At 42.3% G+C, this 18,926-nt stretch overlaps 1 protein-coding gene across 18 annotated transcripts in view; it reads left to right on the top strand.

Moving 5' to 3' along the window:
* Nucleotides 1–17,440, top strand: part of ARPP21 (cAMP regulated phosphoprotein 21) — a 146,218-nt gene extending 128,778 nt beyond the window's left edge. For all 18 annotated transcript variants that reach the window (XM_032997218.2, XM_032997226.2, XM_042806364.1 and 15 more), the window contains 2 exons: nucleotides 15,304–15,455; nucleotides 16,623–17,440. In XM_032997218.2, the coding sequence (XP_032853109.1) occupies nucleotides 15,304–15,455; nucleotides 16,623–16,880 (410 nt within the window). In that variant the 3' untranslated portion in view covers nucleotides 16,881–17,440. The remainder of the gene's footprint in view (nucleotides 1–15,303; nucleotides 15,456–16,622) is intronic.
* Nucleotides 17,441–18,926: the final 1,486 nt, after the last annotated feature.

Raw genomic sequence — 18,926 nt, 5'->3', positions numbered from 1 at the left:
CAACCCAAAAGATGAAACAAAAGCTTTAAATTGCCTATGGACAATTAAACTGTTTCATTTTCATTTAAAGTGTTTTTTTTAAATGGAAATTCAACAAAATTTTTTAAGTCTTAGAAATTGGTGATATTCTATTTGGAATGTCAAAAGGGAATATTTTTACTTTTTCAGACGTCTTTGGCTTTTACTCACTTATTCCCTTCTTTTTAGAAAAATAATTTGGCTACAGGTGAAGCTAACCAGGCACTGGAGTGTGTACCTCTCTAGATTTTGCTGTTCACCTTCTTCCAAGAAAAGGTTTAGCGGAAGATACAGCCCAGTTTTTGTGCAGTAATCTAATGTACTGCATTTGTACCCATGGCAGAATTCCAATCCGTTTGCGTTTCTGCAGTGATACAGAATGGAGTGGGTGCCTGGAACAGAGGCTGATACACGTCTTTTGCCTTGGGCTTCAAGGGGTAGTGCCAGTGGAGGTCTTAATGATAATGATTGCTTTAGTAGCAGAAAAGGCCTAACCCAGTTTCCATAACAGGTCTTTTTAATTAAGACAGACAAGAGAAGTAAGCTGGGGTCTATTAGTAAACGGGAAGGGTTCAACTGCAAGATAAACACAAGTGGGAGCACTCTTTGCCTGTGCCACAGAAGTGGTTAGACTCATCCCTGGTTGCCATTTGGCTTATTAGTTGCCAATATCTCTTGGTACGTAGCCAGTTCTAAGTCTAATGGCACTTACATATATGTTCATTGGGCCGTCTCTGAATGCAGGCTCAGTCCCATCTTCTCCCACTTTCCAGCTTGTGGATTAAACAGTGGCTATGCCAAAGGAGAGTTGAGGAATTATTTTATTTCGTATATTGTAGAATTGAATTTTATTGGAATGGAGCCTCTTTTTCCTTAGGTTGATTGCTACCTGCCTGGTCAAGTTTCTCAGAGGCATTTTAAAGGGTGCTAAGAATAAATGTGTCGGTATCTGTCCCCTTGGAGATTCCCTCCGTCAAGGGGCTGAGTTCCCTGGCCTCAGTCCAGAAGTGTACTCAAGCCTGCAAATCATTGCTCTGAAATCAAGAAATTGGCTCATATGCTTAAAAGTTAAGCAAATGCTTAAGGGCTCTGCTGTATAGAGGCCAGAATAATCACTGTGTTGCAGGTGAGTGCTCCTAATAGGGCGTAAAGCCTGTTAAAGTTGATTGCTATCCGCAGTAGTCTTCGGATTACGTTCTGCATGGGTGCACTTGGAAAAGATGAGATTTTTGCCGTTGGACCCATATGGGCAGACATATGCTCCATCAAAGTCCTGTTGGCTTCAGTATCATCCTTGCGTCTGTTTGCATCTAGCTGGGGGATGTAGCCCATAACTTGCTGTGCCCTTATGTTATGGGTAAATAAAGAAGTACAAGTCCTTTTGCTCAGTGATTCGATACATTGACCTATAGGTAGACGTAGAAGCAGTGGGGAGGAGGAGTGCCATCAGGCAGTGGCGGTGCCTTTGTTGCAGATGGTATTTACAGTTGGTGTCGCATTTATGAAAACTCTCCTTGAGGAGTGCGGTTCACCCCATCCTGTGTTGCATTTACCCCACTCTGCCCTCAGTCAAATGCAGCTCACTGACGCATGCTGCATGCTGCAGCCTTCCTCCAACACGTAGAATGTGGGCAGGAGCCAGTACCTGAAGCTGTGTGGAAGCAAACAGCGTGGCAGAAGCAGTGAGAGCACGTGGGGCATTGTGTCTGTGACTGTGCCCGGGCAGGCTCTAAGCACTGAGATTTTGCTGTATTTTCCAGGAAAGATTTGTGCAGTTCTGCTGTTTTCCTCTGGGCAAGTTATTTCTCCTGGGTGCTTATTTTTCCGTTTTCCAGCTGTCTTGTCTGTTCAGGAACGTGCCATCTTCAGTGCAGGGACTGCAGCTATTACTTGGACTTTGCACAGTAGCTGGCATGGTGGAGGTTCATCCTGGGCTTGTGCTCATAGATATTTCAGCAATACCAGGACCTAAGTTATAGATCAATACACGGGGGATCAACAGTTTGTTTGCTCAGACCTGCTGTTATTTATCTGGGGGCAATGCGGAAAATCAAACTAGTGTAATGTAGAGATGAACCTGCTGAAATTCAGTGAATCTGTGGGTTTGCAGCTTGCATGGAAGATGTGATCCTGATGGTTTTGTATTTGTTCTTTTTTTTGCATCACACTTAAATTTTCTTGGGTGCCTAGCTGTCCCACTGCACACAGTTCTTGCGGATTTGCTAACAAAACCAATGGATGTTGCAAATTCCTGTTATGCTATGGATATCTCAAATTCCTGTTATGCTATGGATGTTGCAAATTCCTGTTATATTGTGGCCAGGAACTGTTTTATATAAGAGAATGCAAACACAGATGTGGGTACATACAGGGAGTATTACACAGGGTGCTGCTCATCTCATGAGCTACATTTGCTTGACCATTCGTGCTTCCAGCCTCCTCTATGCACAAAGCCTTACCCCACCTCCTGCTTTTCTTTGCATTCAGCACAGAGCAGTTGTGCACAGTCAATTTGCGTAGCCTGGCTGATGATCAGTAACTTGGGCATTTATTATTATCTTCCTATATCTTGAGCCCTGCCACTCATGTCTGCAGGTACTTTTGGCTGGAAATAACAGCTGTAAGCCTGCTGTCCCTGGAAAGGCCAGGCTCGTTGTACTTGGGGAAAATGATCTTATTGCCACTTGACTCGGGTGAAGAAATCATTCCGATGCAATCAGAAAGAAAAATCTCTCTAGTGGACTACCTGAAGTTGATGTTACTTGACTGTTTTCATTATTTATACAGACTCTCCTGGGCAGCCCTGTGCTGGGACCGCTGCATCACGCAGTCGGGAGCTGTCACGTGCCCTGCATCCCAACAGTAAAGCAGGTGCTTAGGTTAGAGCTCTGAGGTTGCAGTTTAATCACTATTTAATTTTTTTTAGCTCTCCATTTTATCTGTTATTTGTTTCCACTGGTACAGATACGAGTGTGTGTGTATGTGTATGCATACCAAGAGTTAAGTTAGTGCCAACTTTTTAATAAGGGTTTGAATTTATACCAAGTATACATTTGTACCAGCTACAGTATTGATATTCCTGCCCTGAACTATGGGAAGTTGCCATTTTGCATGAATAATATTCCCATGTGAAAATGTATGCATTTGTAATAAAGGTTACATTTTGCAATTCTTCAAAGTACAGTTTACTGGGTAGAGAGATGAGAAAAGATCAGTTTGTTCTTTCAGTCTTCAGCCAAAGCTATTGTTTTGTTTTGTTTTGTTTTTTTTCTGAAAATAATAGTAATAAAATAGTTAATTGTATGCTACATTTCTTCACAGTTCACTGTAAATCTTAGCTTTAAAGAAAATTCAGTTTCTCTGCAAGAATGTATGGACACTTTGTCTCTGAATTCAGCAGAATCCTGAACATAATATTATGTAGTTATTCCAAATGAAAACTCTCTATAATGTTTTGCTGGCAAGGGCATCTCTCTAGATGCCACTTTCCAATGTGAGACAAGAGTTATAGCACGTCATATGCCAAAGGAATATTACTATCAACACTAATGAGTTTTTACATGGGTGTTTTAGTTGTATATTAGGTATTCAAAAATCCCATAAAGAGGAATTGCAGCAGACTGCAGCAGTATAACAGTCTATGGCCACAGTAAGGGCTATGACCAGCTTTGCATCTGTTCTGATCTTTAAGCAGTAAAGCTCTCTCAAGGACAATCCCAAATTCTCCAGAATGATCTATTGGCCTGCCCATGGGTCTGCCTTAATACTTGTTAATGGCAGTGGGATCGGCGGGCAGGGGCTGAGAGCAGATGGATTATACTTGATTTTTCCCTAGCACTCTTTGGGACCTCCCGGGTGTCAGGAGACCCACACACCAGCTTGCCGTGCATCCTGTCAGTGGCTCAGCTCCATGAGGATGAGAAGGCTTCACCCCTCTCAGAATAATGCTTTCCACGTCCTGTAGTACCCTCCCTGCAGACACCTCAGCTGGCTTTGGGCATCTGCAGTGCTCCGGTGTAAACCCTTGCTCATTGTGCTAGCCAAAGGGAGACTCTTTCTGAAGCCCACCTCCCAGAGCTGTTGAGCCTGTTCACATGACTCCATGGATTAATCTAGTTCAAAAGCATAAAATGCTTTCCTCCTCTCTCTATATAGTGCCTGTGTCATTTGCTGGCTGAGTGATTTTTTTTATTTATTTATTTATTTATTTTTTTTTTTTGGTCTGCAATAAAATGCAGAAGCCTCAGATTACCAAAACAGCTGCACATGCTTAGTCTGGGTTAATGCATTTAAGTCAGGCTCCAGGGTCTGGGTAAGTGCCAAGATCCTGGATCAGCTGCTTTACCAGAATTATGCTGCTGTAATGGAGCCCTGCATTATTGTGTTGCAATTATTTTGGCTTGCAGCTGGCTGTTCCCTCTATATTTTTACTGAAGTGAGATAAAAGGATTTTGTCTTAAAAATAGAATTTTCTTTTCTGAAACTTACAGAAGCTTTGAGTTACATACCATGTCTGTAAGAGGTGCCCTTCCATTTATCTTCAGATTTATCTTCAAGGAGAAGAGCAAATAATTTTTATAATAGTTTTTGAAGAACAGGAACAGTGCTAATCGATCTTAAAACATAAAATAAAAGTATATTGAAAAGGAAATAAAATAAGTGATTAAAGTGTCATGTAATAACATGGGTTTAGGTTCTCAGCAAGCACAGGTTTATTTTCAGCATCAAGCCACTTACTGGTAGCAAGTTGTTCTTAAAGCTGTCCCTATAATTTGGAAATCCTTTGTGTAGACAAGTAAAATAATAGGTCCAGATTTTAAACTACAGAAAAATGTTTCCCCAACCCTGAATCTCCTATATTTATATCCATTCAAGCTCTTTTTGATACCTATGTATATACATTTCTTGTCAAATAACAGAGCTCTCAGGTTCTCCAGTTGATAGCGAAAAGTAAACTGAATGCAATCATTTATCTTTGAACTGTTCAACTGTGCCCTTCTTCATGTTCTTGTTAATAATGCCAGGTCTCCCAGGAGCACACTCGCACAATTTTATCACATAAGCTTTTTGTTTGACCTTACCTGCTGTTCCCCTGGAACATAGTGGGGGGGTGGGGAAGCCAAAATGCCAGCCTGTCTTAATTAAAATTTTAGTCTCAGAAGATGTTACAGTATGTGATTTCATTAGGTATATAATGAAAGTATTTAATCATGCCTCTTATTTGTCTGGGCCTTTTTACTTGGTAGTGAGGTTACTAAATTTTAAAACAACTCTTTTAAGATGTGGACAATTAATTGCGGGGTGGGTAAGCATCTTTAAGTGATTCATAAATTCCTTATATCCATGATTTTGCATGTTTGCTCTGGACATAGTTGCTTGGATGATGAAGTAGAAGGCTCTAAATAATAGTTCAGTGCTCTTTGCGAAAACATTTTTCCCCCATGGGACAGCGAGCATGCATATAAATGGTTTTTAAAAGATAGTGTTATTCCTTGTCTCCAGCAGTTGGAACTTGGCATCGCAGAAAAAGGGTGATAGAAAATGTAATGGATATTTATTTGACATGTAAGAAGCTCTAAATCTCACGTGTGATATGCATTGTTACTTAGATCATTTCTCACTGGCAGAATCTAAACCACCATAACAGAAGGCTTTCTACCACCCAGATGAGGCCATTGGTTTTATACGGGTACTATTCTTGAGGAAAAGTCTGTGCACAAAGCATTGTCTCTTAGCTTTTGTAAAGATGTACCTTATTTCAGTTTATATAGGACAAGCAGAGTTAAAAGATGGGCTTGTGAGGCCCTGATCCTGCACAACTTTTGAACTGGGAGGGTTTGCATTGCTAGGGGAGTTGTGTTATTCCCCTAGTTTTTTCCCCATTTCGTTAGCAGCTGACAAGTGCCCGCGGTTGGCTGTGTCAAGTAGCAAGTGAAACTATCCACACTTCAGATACTCTGTGCTTTGGATTTCTTCCAGCCCCCCAGCATTTCCATACAAGTAAAACTAGGCTTCCACATAGCTTTTTGAGGAATAATGAATGACGAGGACAAGGAGGGGCAGTTCCACTAGATAAGACAGATCCTGCTCTAGCAGTTGGACAGAACTAGCCGGATGGGGGGGTTCAGAGCTGTTACCCACAAAAAAAATTTCTTGTGTATCAGAGTATTTTCATCAGCAGTTTTTTTATCAAATTCATCAAATAGGTCATTCTGAAATAATGCGAAATTGCATCAAATTTCCAAGTTTTATTTCTTCTTCTGAAGCTGGATGAAGATAGTTTTGCGCTATTGATTTTGTGGGATTTATAGGTTTGTAAACTGAAGAGAGAAAGAGGGATGGGGAAGACAGACAAGCTGTCTTCTAACCAGCATTTTTCTTCTTTCTCTTGTGATAATAAATCTTGCTGGGTCATATCTTGCATATACATCTTGCTGAGTTCCTTAATGCAGCTGATATGGCTCTTTCTCTGTGGATCTGCCAACAAACATTGCTGTTGATCTGTTACCAGGTTCAAAAAGCATGAATGTGCTCTTAGCAAAGCTACGGCCAATTTAGGGACCAGGGAGTTAGATTCTGGCAGCAATTATGTGTCGAGACTCTGAGTTCAAAATCCTGCAGTTTTCTAACCCCAACTCCGCAGACAATTATTCGAGTCACTGCCATTGTAATCAGTTTGGGAATATATTTACTGTGTTATGTGTTTTCAGTGAATGTAACTGGATTGCCATTAGCTAAAAATTGTTTTGATCTTGCACAACTTGAAAGAATCAATGTCATTAGTTTTAAATTTTGAAAACAAAACTAGCGTAATACCCCATGCTTTCCCCTGCAAGCTGTACTGCTGGAATGGGTTGTGTTTTTACCTGAAATGAAAGAAGCCAAACTGTGAGGGTCTGAGCCTGCAGAGTACCACGTGGAAAGGAGTCTGTGTACTGCTATGGTTTTGGGGAGATGTGCTGGTTTTTGTGCGTTATAAGCCACCTCATACCTCCACTATCTGTTGCTTCTTAAGAGTCCTTTATTTCAGGCATAGGTATTCTTGTCTTTTCCTTTGTGTGTGTGCAAAAACTAAATAAAATCATTTCACGTTCTTACGTTTTGAGGGAAAAGGGATGGATTTTTAGCTTTAAGCTATTACATACTTGTTCTTCTAGCTCACATGGTATCCAGTTCACACCCATAAATTATTTGTGATATCTTCAAGTGGAAGACAAGACCCGAATATCTTACTAGGTCAAGACATTTTTATGTGTGTTGCAGAGAGAAAGCAGACACAGTAGGAGTGGATTGATCAACTGCAGCAGATTTGGTTTGCAGCGTGCCTTGGATTTTAGATCCCAGCTTAAACTACAAAATCATTTACAAAGTGTTTTGGATTCCAGCTGCACAAGATGCAGCAGACTCACCCAGAAAATGACACACCGGCAGAGAGACATTAATTAGCGTGTGTTCTGTGGCTGTCTTCCAAACTGCAGACACTTTGAAGTGAAGCTAAAATCAAAACCAGCTTGAATTTATCGCTTAATTTTATGTTTTCTATGAGACTTTTAGTCCATCATTTGCAGTAAAACTGGCCAGGTAATTACCAGATGCATAATGAACCCCCACCTCTGATTTCCTCAGCAGCCACCCCAGTCTAAGGCGTAACGCCTGGATGCGAGAAGCCAGTCTGAGCACAAGGCCTCGGAGGAGTGCTCCTCTAGGTCGAGAAGTACAGGGGGAGATCTTGTAGCTGGTAATTACGGTGTTCTTGTAGGAGGTGAAGCATCTGGTTGCAGTCCAGTTCTTGGGTATCTCCTGTGAGGTAAGGAGCGTTGGCAGGAGGGACTGACGGACCCCTGTAGCAGGGAGGGCTTTGTTCTGGCTGCTAGAAACCCCTTGCCTCAAATCCCTGCTCTCAGTTGGGCTGGGAAGGGGTTTCAAGTATTCACCTCCCACAGCTTGGCCAACCATCCAAAATGCAAGGTTCCCCAACCTGGCTTCCTTTCCTCGTATTTTACAGATAACATTTAGGGGGTCTGTTTGAGAATCGTTGTGTCAAGGCACAATGTTTGATCTTGCTGAACTGCTTGCTTCATTTTTTTTCTTCCTTACAGTTTTGCAAGTACTTTGGGATGGACCAGCTCAGAGCTTTTGGCAAATAAGTGAGTTGCCAAAAACTTTACCAAAATTACCAATGTGTGCAAGACTGAACTGTAGTTTTATAATGACATTTTTTCTTCACTGATTAGTAGCTTACCATGGGCACTGTAAGTTTCTATGGTTATAGAGTGAAAGCTACATCCAGCCACTTTAATACTTTACCCATAGCTTGTTTTAAAAAGTAAAGGAAAATGTAGCCTAGCAAAGTTGTGGGAATAGATACCAATCATATTCTTCAGCCTACAAAACCTCCTGAGCGCTGCTCCAGCCAGGGCAAAAGTAAACTAAAATAGGCCAGAAATAGCCCTTAGGAAATCCACCGTGCGCAGGTGAGCTCTTTGCTTGTGGACTGAATTGGATGGCATTGCCAGTATGTGATCAAAGGGAGGAGAGACTGCAAAGAGGATCCTGTCTCACATGCAAAAGTTTAGTCCTTTTCCTTGGAAGACAGGAATAATGTTAAGAGCTAACTGACTAACATTCTCGTAAGTATTTCAAGTCTGGAACATGTAATTTAGTACTCTGAATAATACTGGACACAGAGCACACTCTAGTCATATTTTATCCCCAGAACTTCTTATGAAACTGGTATCTTCTAGCAAGCTGTCCATTCTCATTTTAGAGGTTTTGAGTGATAGTAAGTGTGCTTCCTCAGTGGGTAAATTGCTCCCTGTTAATTACAGAGTCTGTTGAAACTTTGTGTTTTATTTCTAATCTGGACAGTTCTAGGTTTATCTCCTGACTTTGTGATTTTATTGTACCATCTTCTGTTTTGTTCGAGAACTCTCTACCAGCAGATATGTCTTCATCTTTTGTATAAATTGAGCAGAGTTGAGCTCATTAGGCCTTCCAGGAAGAGGTACACTTTTTGACCTTGGATCGTTTTTGTAGCTCTCTTCTCAGCCCTTATCAGTTTGGGGGGAGTCTTCTGCAAATGTAAGCCCCTGCAGCGAGCACAGCACTTGGGACTGGATGCAGAATCTGCTGTTACACTGTTTTCAGTACATTGCAGGGTATTCCCTTGTGTCTGCACCCAGAGGTGGTGCTCGCTCCCCTTGGCTTTTCCATGGGAGCTCAGATTCAATCTCTTCCCAGTGCTCCTGGTGGCAGTTGCAGCAGAGGCTGAGCTGGTCTGTTACGGGGGGGGGGGGGGGGGGGGGGGTTGCACAGGGCACCAGAAAGGCACTGCGGTAGCGGGCAGGAGCATGACCAGACCTGTGCAGCATTGCACCCAGCCCGGTTAGCCCTGCTGAGGTTTCTCTTTTGAATTTCTTTTTGGGCTTTGCTTGCCTAAGCCGCTGCAGCCCGTTGCCAAGGTACCTGCATTTTGGGTTCGCTGGTGGCAACGTCTCGGCTTCTCCCAGCGCTACACGGAGTGGGGTGGGAAGGGAACAGATGAGCTCTCGAATCACTTCACATCCAAACCACTGTGAATTTATGCATTTGCGTTGGATGGGCTCAGATGCCAAGGCTCTGTTCAAGTGGTAAGAGTACAATAAGAGTACAGTAAGATTTGCAGTTCAGGGACTCGTGCCAGACTGCTGCGCTTGTCAGCTGAAGTGCTGATTACTCTTTACCCAGGGTGCTGATACACATATTACAAAGCTATCTTGGTGATATATGCTTCAAATCCAAAATCAGCAATGAAACAGTTCCCCCAAACATGGATGTGCCATTCATGAAGGATGTCTGCCGAGGCCAGCAGAGCACCAAACATGCTTTAATTACATCTCTGGGTGACATTACTGGCAGAGGTGTAAGACCACTGTGTTTTGTCTTTTGAGCTCTGTAACCTCATTAAGAAATTAAAACATCTGTGGGTCTTTCATGCAGCCTTTCTCCCCCTGGGATGTTTAAGTTGGCTGACTGTCAGCATGGTGATGCAGGCTGTAAAGGTTCAGAGAATTACCTTGATGGTATGACGACCTTTTCCATTTCAACTGCAATCCAAGGCTCATTTTTCCTCTGAGGCATTCATTGAAATTCTGTGCACGATTTGTTCCTCTGGTTGTTTAACAATGTCTCTCATGTTTGCCCTGATTTTAAAAATCCTCCTTTGTAGCAGAGATAACATAGAGCAGGATGATATAATTGCAGTAAAGAGGCCCTGGAGCTTGCAGTAATAGGATGGTTCATCTGATGTGTACTGCCATTAGAAAATAACCCACGTATGTATGTTCTCAGGGGACAGTAAAGAGGCTTTTAAGGATTACACTTTATGTAGTATGAAAGCTAATGAGCAAAAGAGCAAGTATCAAGGAAACTATTGCTGCAAAAAGCATGGTGCCACTCCTGGTCTCACTTGTTTTCTGACACCTGTGTAGCTCCAAAACGTCCATCTCTTCCCAGCAATGCATGGCTTTTCGTGCACTGCAGTTGGTTCCCAAGACTTTTGAGAACACTATTATTTTAATTTAATTGAAAAATAAATAGCATGTCACAAACGCAGCAGAGCTGAGTTGAGGGTTGAAACTGCTGTATGTGTACAAAATAGATAATTTCGGGGGATATTCTATGCCCTCAAAAATACATAGTTTCATGAACATTGCTGAAAGGTTTGTATATTAAGACTATCAGTTATGCTGAGTCTCAATTCTCCCATCTACATTCATTTCCTGGCCAGTGCGCAAGAACATCTGAAGACATCAACACACAGTAAACACTGAAGGATCTGTTTCAGATGTTACATGGCGTGCAGAGTCAGAGTTGCAGAATTTGAGCTGCAGAGGTAGGAAATTCAGAGCAGCATGTAGAATGTCAATTCCTTCCCCTTGCATTTGTGCTGAAACAGAAGCCGTCTAGCAAAGCGGACTTGGGCTGCTTTGATTTTTTCACAGCATTTTCCTCCTGCTTATAGAGCTTGTTGTGGATAAAAAAATGAATTTAGCTTTTAGTACTCTGTACCCCCTCAGCACAGTTGGGAGTATATTTTTGTAGCTTGTCAGGTTTTTATGTTCAGTAGAGTGGATGGACATGGATCATACATGAAGATATATGAAAGAATGGATCTTTCTTCGTATATTTAACATAGTAAAGGGTCAGACTTTGCTGTCAGATAATGCAAAGTGGCCTCACTTGAGTTGCAGAGCCTTGAAGAAGATGCTGGATTTTGACCAAATGCTGTACTAGGGTTCTGTAGCAAGGTATGACAACCATAAACTTGATTGTATTCCAAAAGGTACTGATCATAAAGAAGAAGTCCATGAATATTAAGTGAGGAAGAGATGACAGCCAGCATCTTTGCAAGGATACAAGCAGGCCAGTAATCCTCTTAAACATCCCAGTTTCCACCCAGAAGTCAAGGGAGCAAATGGTCAAGAGACCACAGTACCTCCTTCTGGGCCAAAGTGTCTTAATTTCCCTTAACAGGAAAGAAGGTTCAGGAGACAGTGCGATCAGGTTCTTACATTAATACATCTTTGCTCCCATCTAATCACATTGGAAGGGTGTTAGATTGCATGTGAGGTATTTTTCTGCTTGTATTGAGGACCCTCTGTGTAGTTAGAGCATTGCAAAGGGTTCGTGGGGGGAGTAGGAAAGAAGTCTTCTCTGACTCTCTAGGGCGTAAGCAGGACTCTGCAAGTTGGGACAGGTGAGGGGTGCACATGCCCAATGGGCAGGAGAAATTGCTGAAGGCCTTGAAGAGCAATAAGATTGTTACAGTAATAATATATAGCTTAGTGGACCTCAGCTCTTAACCCATCCCGTTTTTGTATTCCTGCTCCTAAAACATGGAGTGCTTGTGCCATATACTAAGCACTGTTTGCTAATACAGAGGAGATGTTCAAGGCAGGGATACATCTTATTCTAATATCCCCATAAGATGATGCCTGCATGTTCAATATAAGGGTAAATACTTAGTCACTATTTCCATAACTTCTTGTTTCAGTCTTCTAGTCATGTCTGTATTGGACAATAAAATTGTTGTATTTGGAGAATCTGTGTCGTGGTTTGGGCCTGGTTGGCAGCCAACCACAATTCAGCAGCTCTCTCTCCCTTCCCCTCCGGCAATGAGAAGGGACAGAGAGCCAGGCTTGGGGTTCAAGATAGGACTGGGATGGGGAAAAATCCCCCTATATGGTCATGAGCAAAAGGCAGATTCGTTAGGGGAAGAAAAAAAAAGAACATACATTTATTACCGACACTAACAACACATAACAGAGTAGGACAGTGAGAAGCATTGCCACATCTTGAGAACACCTTCCCCCCACCCCTCCCTTCTTCCCGGGCTCAGCTCTGCTCCCGATATCTCTACCTCCTCCCACCAGTGGCACAGGGGCAGGGAATGGGGGGTGCAGTTAGTGCTGCCACTTCCCTTATCTTTGGTGAGGGGAGTGTTCGGAACTTGTTCCTCCTGCTCCATCGTGGTCCCCCTCTCACAGGAGACAGTCCTCCACAAACTTTCTCCGACTTGAATTCCTCCCATGGGCCGCAGCGTTCCCCACACTGCTCCGTCATGGGTCACTAACTTCCTCCGACTGGATTCCCTCCCACAGCTGCAGCCCTTCTCGAGCTGCTCCGGCGTGGGACTCCCCCACATGCTGCAATCCTCCCAGCACTGAATTACAGCAGCAGGCTGCCTTTTCCCACGAGACCCCGGCCTTCTTCTGGCACAGCACCTTGATAATGCAAGCAGGAGCCACAGGCCATAAATCAATGTCTGCTCCACTGTAGATCTCCATGGGTGACAGTGGGGGGCCGCCCTGCCGTCTCCCCACAGGATACAGGGAGGTCTCTGCTCCGGCACACCTCCCTCCTCCTTTCTTCCTCCGTTCCTCCACTGACCTTGGTGTTCATGCAGCTACAGCAACTCCTCCTCACAAGTCCCACTGCCCGTCACCACGTCCCTTCTTAAATATGTTATCGCAGAGGCGCAGCTGATTGGCTCATTTTCCCAAACAGTGGTGGAGCTGACGTGGAGCTGGGGGAGCTTCGAGAAGCTTCTCACAGGGGGCCGCCCCGATAGCCCCCTCCCCTGCCACCAAAAAACTTCACCATTCACTCAACCCAGGACAATCCGGGAGACAAAGCTGAGGTGAAGGGACAACTGTATGTTCAAACATACAGGAGAGTATCGGCAGTAGTCTGGCTAAAGTTATGGTAATGCAGTTACATTTACACCAGTGGTGTCTGTCCATCTCTGCAGAGCACCCATCCACCACCCTGTGCCACTGCATCACGGTCCGACTCTCCGAGCCCAGATCCGATGTTTTATTGCACTGCCCAACTTAGCGTCACTTGATCCCTGCTCCGCCATCAATCTGTCATTCATTGCAGCATCTGGGACTGACTTTGACAACCCCAAGTGATACGAGATGAGTCGTCTGTTGCTGCTTCTGCTGTCAGTTGACTCCTCTCTGCTTAGACCTCCAGTCTTGCAAACACCAGAATAGTAGTGCTAAATTTTTTATTTCTGTCCTTTCTCCCCTTCCCCCCCATAATTGGTAAACGGGAGCAGAAGAGGACTTGCAATTTTATTATTGCTGTATAAGCCTTCTGTAAACTCAGTTACAGCACTTCTGATGTTAGTAATTTTTGTGACTAAAAAATATGCTGACGCTGTGTTTGTGCATAGGAAAAGAGCAAATTTGAATGTATAATAATCCGGTGCATTTGGGAGATGTTTGATGCTATATCCCAGCCAAGTTAATCACTTATGGAATTAATTTTTTTTTTATTTTGTTCAGTTGACTGGAGACATTAATCTTATATCTGTGGAAGGGTATCTTTAATGCCAAAAAATTGATCAGAGATATCCAGCATTTCTTTGGCATCAGAAAAGATTTTGAAGGAAAACTATCAGTTGACAATAGACCAGCAGAAACAGAGACATTCGTTACTTTATTTTTCTTACATAATGAAGAAATACCCAGGTGATGATTTCCAATTCATGAAGTATATTGAACCATGTACTGTATTCATGAATATAAATTGAGCAGACGTGACACACATTTTTCATATAAAAATAACGCAGCGTTGCTTCTTCTGATAATTCTTCTTTGCCTAAAAAATGCTTATTCTGAGAACCTCACTACAGAGTTAATAATGCACTGCATAACTGCACGTTAAAAAAATATGAGTGCTAAAGGACACACAATGTCTTAAGGAGAAATTATTCATAGATTTATAATGACTGTGGCTGGCTGCATTTTTCAAGGACAGGATCTTTCTGCATCTTCCTTCCCCGCTTTTTCTGCAAAATCCTCTGTCTCTAAATAGTGGCACCACGCAGGCAGCCCACTTCCATCCGGCAAGGCTCATCCCCGGGCTGGATTGTGTTGCTGCCAAGCAGCGCGCCGCTCGCACTTCACTTCCCATCCACGCTTCTGCCTCATTAGCAGCTTTGCCCTCCAGATCAGCCAGACTTTGCCCGTTTCTCAGTCAGTCCTAGAGGAGCTGTCCCAGGAGGAAACCCCCAGCGTTGTGGTGACTTTGAACACAGAGGCAATCGCAGGTGGAAACAGAAGCATCGACTTCTCATCCCTTTGCGGTCACTTGTGTGTCAGTGGTGGTACCACCGAGCAACGGGGAGGACTAGACACTCCCTTCTTTATGATCTTCCTCTTTTGCCAAACACAGAACTAGTAGGGTAGAATATGACCCTTAATATGCTCTAATTGTATAAAAAGCACTGCAGGTAGGAGCTAGTGTGTATACAGGTGTTCTTCTTGATTAAATAAAGCCTTCTCTGTTTACATTGTGCCAGGGAGCTGCGTTACGAGAAAGGTAAGAGGGCAAGATAAAAAGCGTGACCTGAAAGAAAACTACCAGATTAGACTGTGAAGGCCAAATACTGGTGTCCTGGAAGCCAGTGGGAGTTTTGCCTCTGAGGAAGTAGCCAGAAGCCAGTAGCACCATGTGTCTGTTCAGGGCTTTACAGCCCTCAAGGTGGTCTCTGCTGCAGGGTTGAATGGCATGAGGAAACGGTGCTGCCCGCTCATGTTGGCCTGCCGGGGCTGTCAACTCACAGCATTTGTTTATTCCCCTTCAATTTTCCCTTCCAGTAATGCTTTTCTAGAAATAGAGGAACTGTCTGATGAATGTGGGGATAAATGATGGGATTATGGGCGGTTCCTTAGAGCAGTTTCAATTTTGCCCTTATGAGTGACAGGGTATTTGAAGGTGTCTTTCTTCTTCCAGGTTACCAGCCCGTCCTGCCGAACCAGCAGCAGGGGTTCCAGGGTCTCATGGGAATGCAGCAGCCGCCCCAAAGCCAGAACCTGATGAATAATCAACAGGGAAATCAGGTGCAAGGCATGATGGTGCAGTATCCAGCCATGTCGTCTTATCAGGTACTTGGGAGCCATAAAGAAAGACTGCTTTTGCTGGACAGTGCTTAATTGAATTAAGTTTTCACATCGCAGAATGGTCTTTGTCTTTTCATTAGGAAAGTGTGTGGCAGGAGGCCTCCTGATAAATATGCTTCTAAGTCAAATTCTTTTCTTTGCTTCCTGTTTACGTATTCTTAGTACTCTCGATTTTCATTCTGAATTGGGAATACTTCAAATAAACTATTTATTACAGCCTGCAGTGCGGGTAAAATGTCACAAAGGATGAAGGAATTATACTTCTTCCTGTGAAAAAAATAAATGTAAAATAATAAAAGACAGAACATTGTTCTTTTTTTTTTTTTTTTTTTTTTTTTTTTTTCCAATGCGTTATTGTTTCCTGTAATGAAGTTGAGGGCTTTGCCTGATCCAGTTAAAAATTACTCATCAGTAGAGACTCCTGCCAAGGATCTCACCATGTCTTCTATAGCAAGCTGTAGCCAGATAGATTTTTGTTTATTGGGTTCGAGGGAGAGGGAAGAGAGTGGCTTGATTTTTACCAAGTCCATAAGTTACCCAGACTTATTTCCCCAACTTCATACCTGGTTTTTGTGAGATATACCAACAGCCTGTGAGAGCTGGCCTGTGCTTACGTTTCCTGATGGTCCGTCTGGAAAATTGGGAAACTAAATGACATCTAATTCATTTTAATAGATTGTACTGATTGATCAACCATTCACCTTTTCCCTCGGCTTCTCTGAAAACACCACGGCAACCCAGATGGAAATGGGGGAATAGCTTCTGGGTAAAATTTTCCCCTTACGTCTTCAGAATTACTATACTGAAAATGTGTTTTAAAGGTTAATGATCAAGTTTAGACCTTTTAGGTTGCCTAGATATACCAGGGTTGAGTCTTCTGTTTGCACTGATTCCAGAAATTCATATTCTGCTAGATCATAACAGAGCCACTTACTCGGCCCGGGAGCAAAGGGATTTCTCTTTCACCCTTCTCTAACAAAGAAAATTCTCAGGGATGAGAACAGTTCTGAGAAGCAGAAAATGACACATTTTGCCAGAACATGTTGTATACTCAAGTTCATCTAGAAGGAAGATACTTTAGGGAAGGGATCTACTTTAATGTGTTTAGTAATTACTATTTTTCTTCCTACATCTTTCCATATTCCTACCTAGGTGCCAATGACCCAGGGTTCTCAAGGATTGCCGCAACAATCATATCAACAACCAATCATGCTACCTAATCAATCAGGTCAAGGAACACTTACAGCCACTGGAATGCCTGTCTACTGTAATGTCATACCTCCTGCCCCACAGAACAACCTACGGTTGATTGCCCCACACTGCCCCTCCAATAACGTTCCAGTTATTTCTGCCAGCTGCAGGACAAACTGTGCGAGCATTAATAATGCAGGGTGGCAGGTCAAGTACTGACACTGTGGCTTAGTGTGGATATACGAGGATAGCGGTGCATTATTTGACAAATAACTCATGGCCTTCAATTGAAGAGGAACACAACAGGATAATCAGTTGAGGACATAAGTACTGACTATGCTCAAGTGATTTGCTGCTGGAAAAATCTGTAAAAATAAAATAAAATAAATTTTGAAAAAATAAAAAATGTTTGCTGGTTAATGGTGCATATTTTTGTCATGTCTGCTAGGTATGCCTTTATAGCTTAGCTAGTGACATGAATTCATTGAGGTAAGATTTTTTCCTACCACTGAACACCACTGTGTAGATTGTAATATCCCTGATTCGGATTAGTTTTGTACTTTGTGTTGAGTTTGTGAAGCTAAAAGTATTTAAAAATATAATAAAATCACATTGTACCAAAGCTGTAATGGAAATGAAAAAATGAAAACAAAAAAAAGAATTACTGAATGGAAGGAATAATTTATATACACTATAGAGTTTTTTATGGATATATACTGTATTGTAGTGCTTAATCACAATAAAGCTATTTGACCTCATGGAGAAAGGTCATGTTTCTACCACCTGCTTGGTCTCCTCTCTGTTTCTGAGTGAACTCCCCTTTGTTTCTGCATTATCTTGTTTCGGGTGAAGCTAAAGGGGGAATGATGCTTAATGGGTTATGGGAGTTTGATGAAAATGCAAAGTACCTGCGTCTTAGCGTGCAGTACCATAACAGCTAAGACCTCTTAGAAATAAAATAATAGCGTAGATACCCAGAAAGTGTTCCATGAATGATGTACCAGATAGTCTTAAACTAAGTTTGTGCTTTCCCAATCCCTAGGAGTGGTAATGTCACAAACACAGTTTGCCACAGCTGCAAACTCTATCTACTAACTTACACCTCTTCAAGAGGCCAGCCAACAGTTGAATATAAGAAGACATAGATGACCTGTGATATCCCATCCACTGCCTGGAAGATCAGTTGCTACTGAGGTAGCAACTACAGTAATTACTCTGTTCTGTAGAGATACTCTACTCAATTGTTGCTACTCCAGCTATAAAGCTATTTTGCAACAAAAACATGACAACCCAAGAATCTCATCCATCATGCTCAAGTAGTGCGGATGAACAATATATTTGGGGTTTTGGCTCTTAAAATATGCAGCACAGTGGTTTGCCAGAAATTTTTAGAACCTTTTTTTGAGTTCCTGTGGTGTTTCTCATTATTACATCCATGTTCACTCAAATTCCCAGCTTGTTCTGTTAAATTATTCTTCATTCATAAATGCTGCATGGAGTTCCTCATTCTGCTTCAGTGATGACAACATTCAAGTTGCAAATGTATTTACCAGACAATAGCCTGTGTTGGTTTTCAATTAAGCTGCATTTTTGATCACTTTGAACACCTTTAAAATAGGTAGGAGTTGAGCCCACCAGCATTATGCATATGCATCATGAAAAAGCCTGACATCATTTTGTATGTAAAATCTGCATGCGTCATACTATGATTTAGGTACACAGTAGCCTACAGTGCCCTTGACCATTGTTATTCTGAAGGTGAAACAGCTTTTGTCTTCCCTTTAAGAGGGGTAGCATTTCCTTTGCACATTTCAGCTGTGGAATCACAAACTGGAAGGGCTATAACCTATATTTAAAGCAAATACTTTTCTGTACAATAAATAAATATTTTTCAGGGTTCAGACTTTTTCTTTACATACGTGTTTTATAGTGTGCAATTTCTACTGAATCCAGTCCTATGGGATCATAAGAATGCCAAACACTGAATTTTATGTAGTGTAATCACGATTCATTTGCTGAAAGACAGTCAAGAACATGAGCAAGTAAGTAAACACAATTCACTCTTCAATTAGAGATGGAATGCCCTGGGAGAGCATACTGATTGATTTTTCTTTTTTTCGCTTTTTTAAGTTGAGATACTGCATTTGAATTTTGCTTGTGACCCTGAGCTCTCATTTCAGATGCCTTGCATTGTATGGCTTATTTCCTTCCAGTGTTTTATGTACGATGGAGGTTTTTCTCTTAGCATTACTGTAATTACACATA

This window comes from Tyto alba, unplaced genomic scaffold (assembly GCF_018691265.1).
Source record: "Tyto alba isolate M040663 unplaced genomic scaffold, T.alba_DEE_v4.0 Super-Scaffold_46, whole genome shotgun sequence".
NCBI classification, from domain to species: domain Eukaryota; kingdom Metazoa; phylum Chordata; class Aves; order Strigiformes; family Tytonidae; genus Tyto; species Tyto alba.
This window is presented reverse-complemented; position numbering and strand designations above follow the sequence as displayed.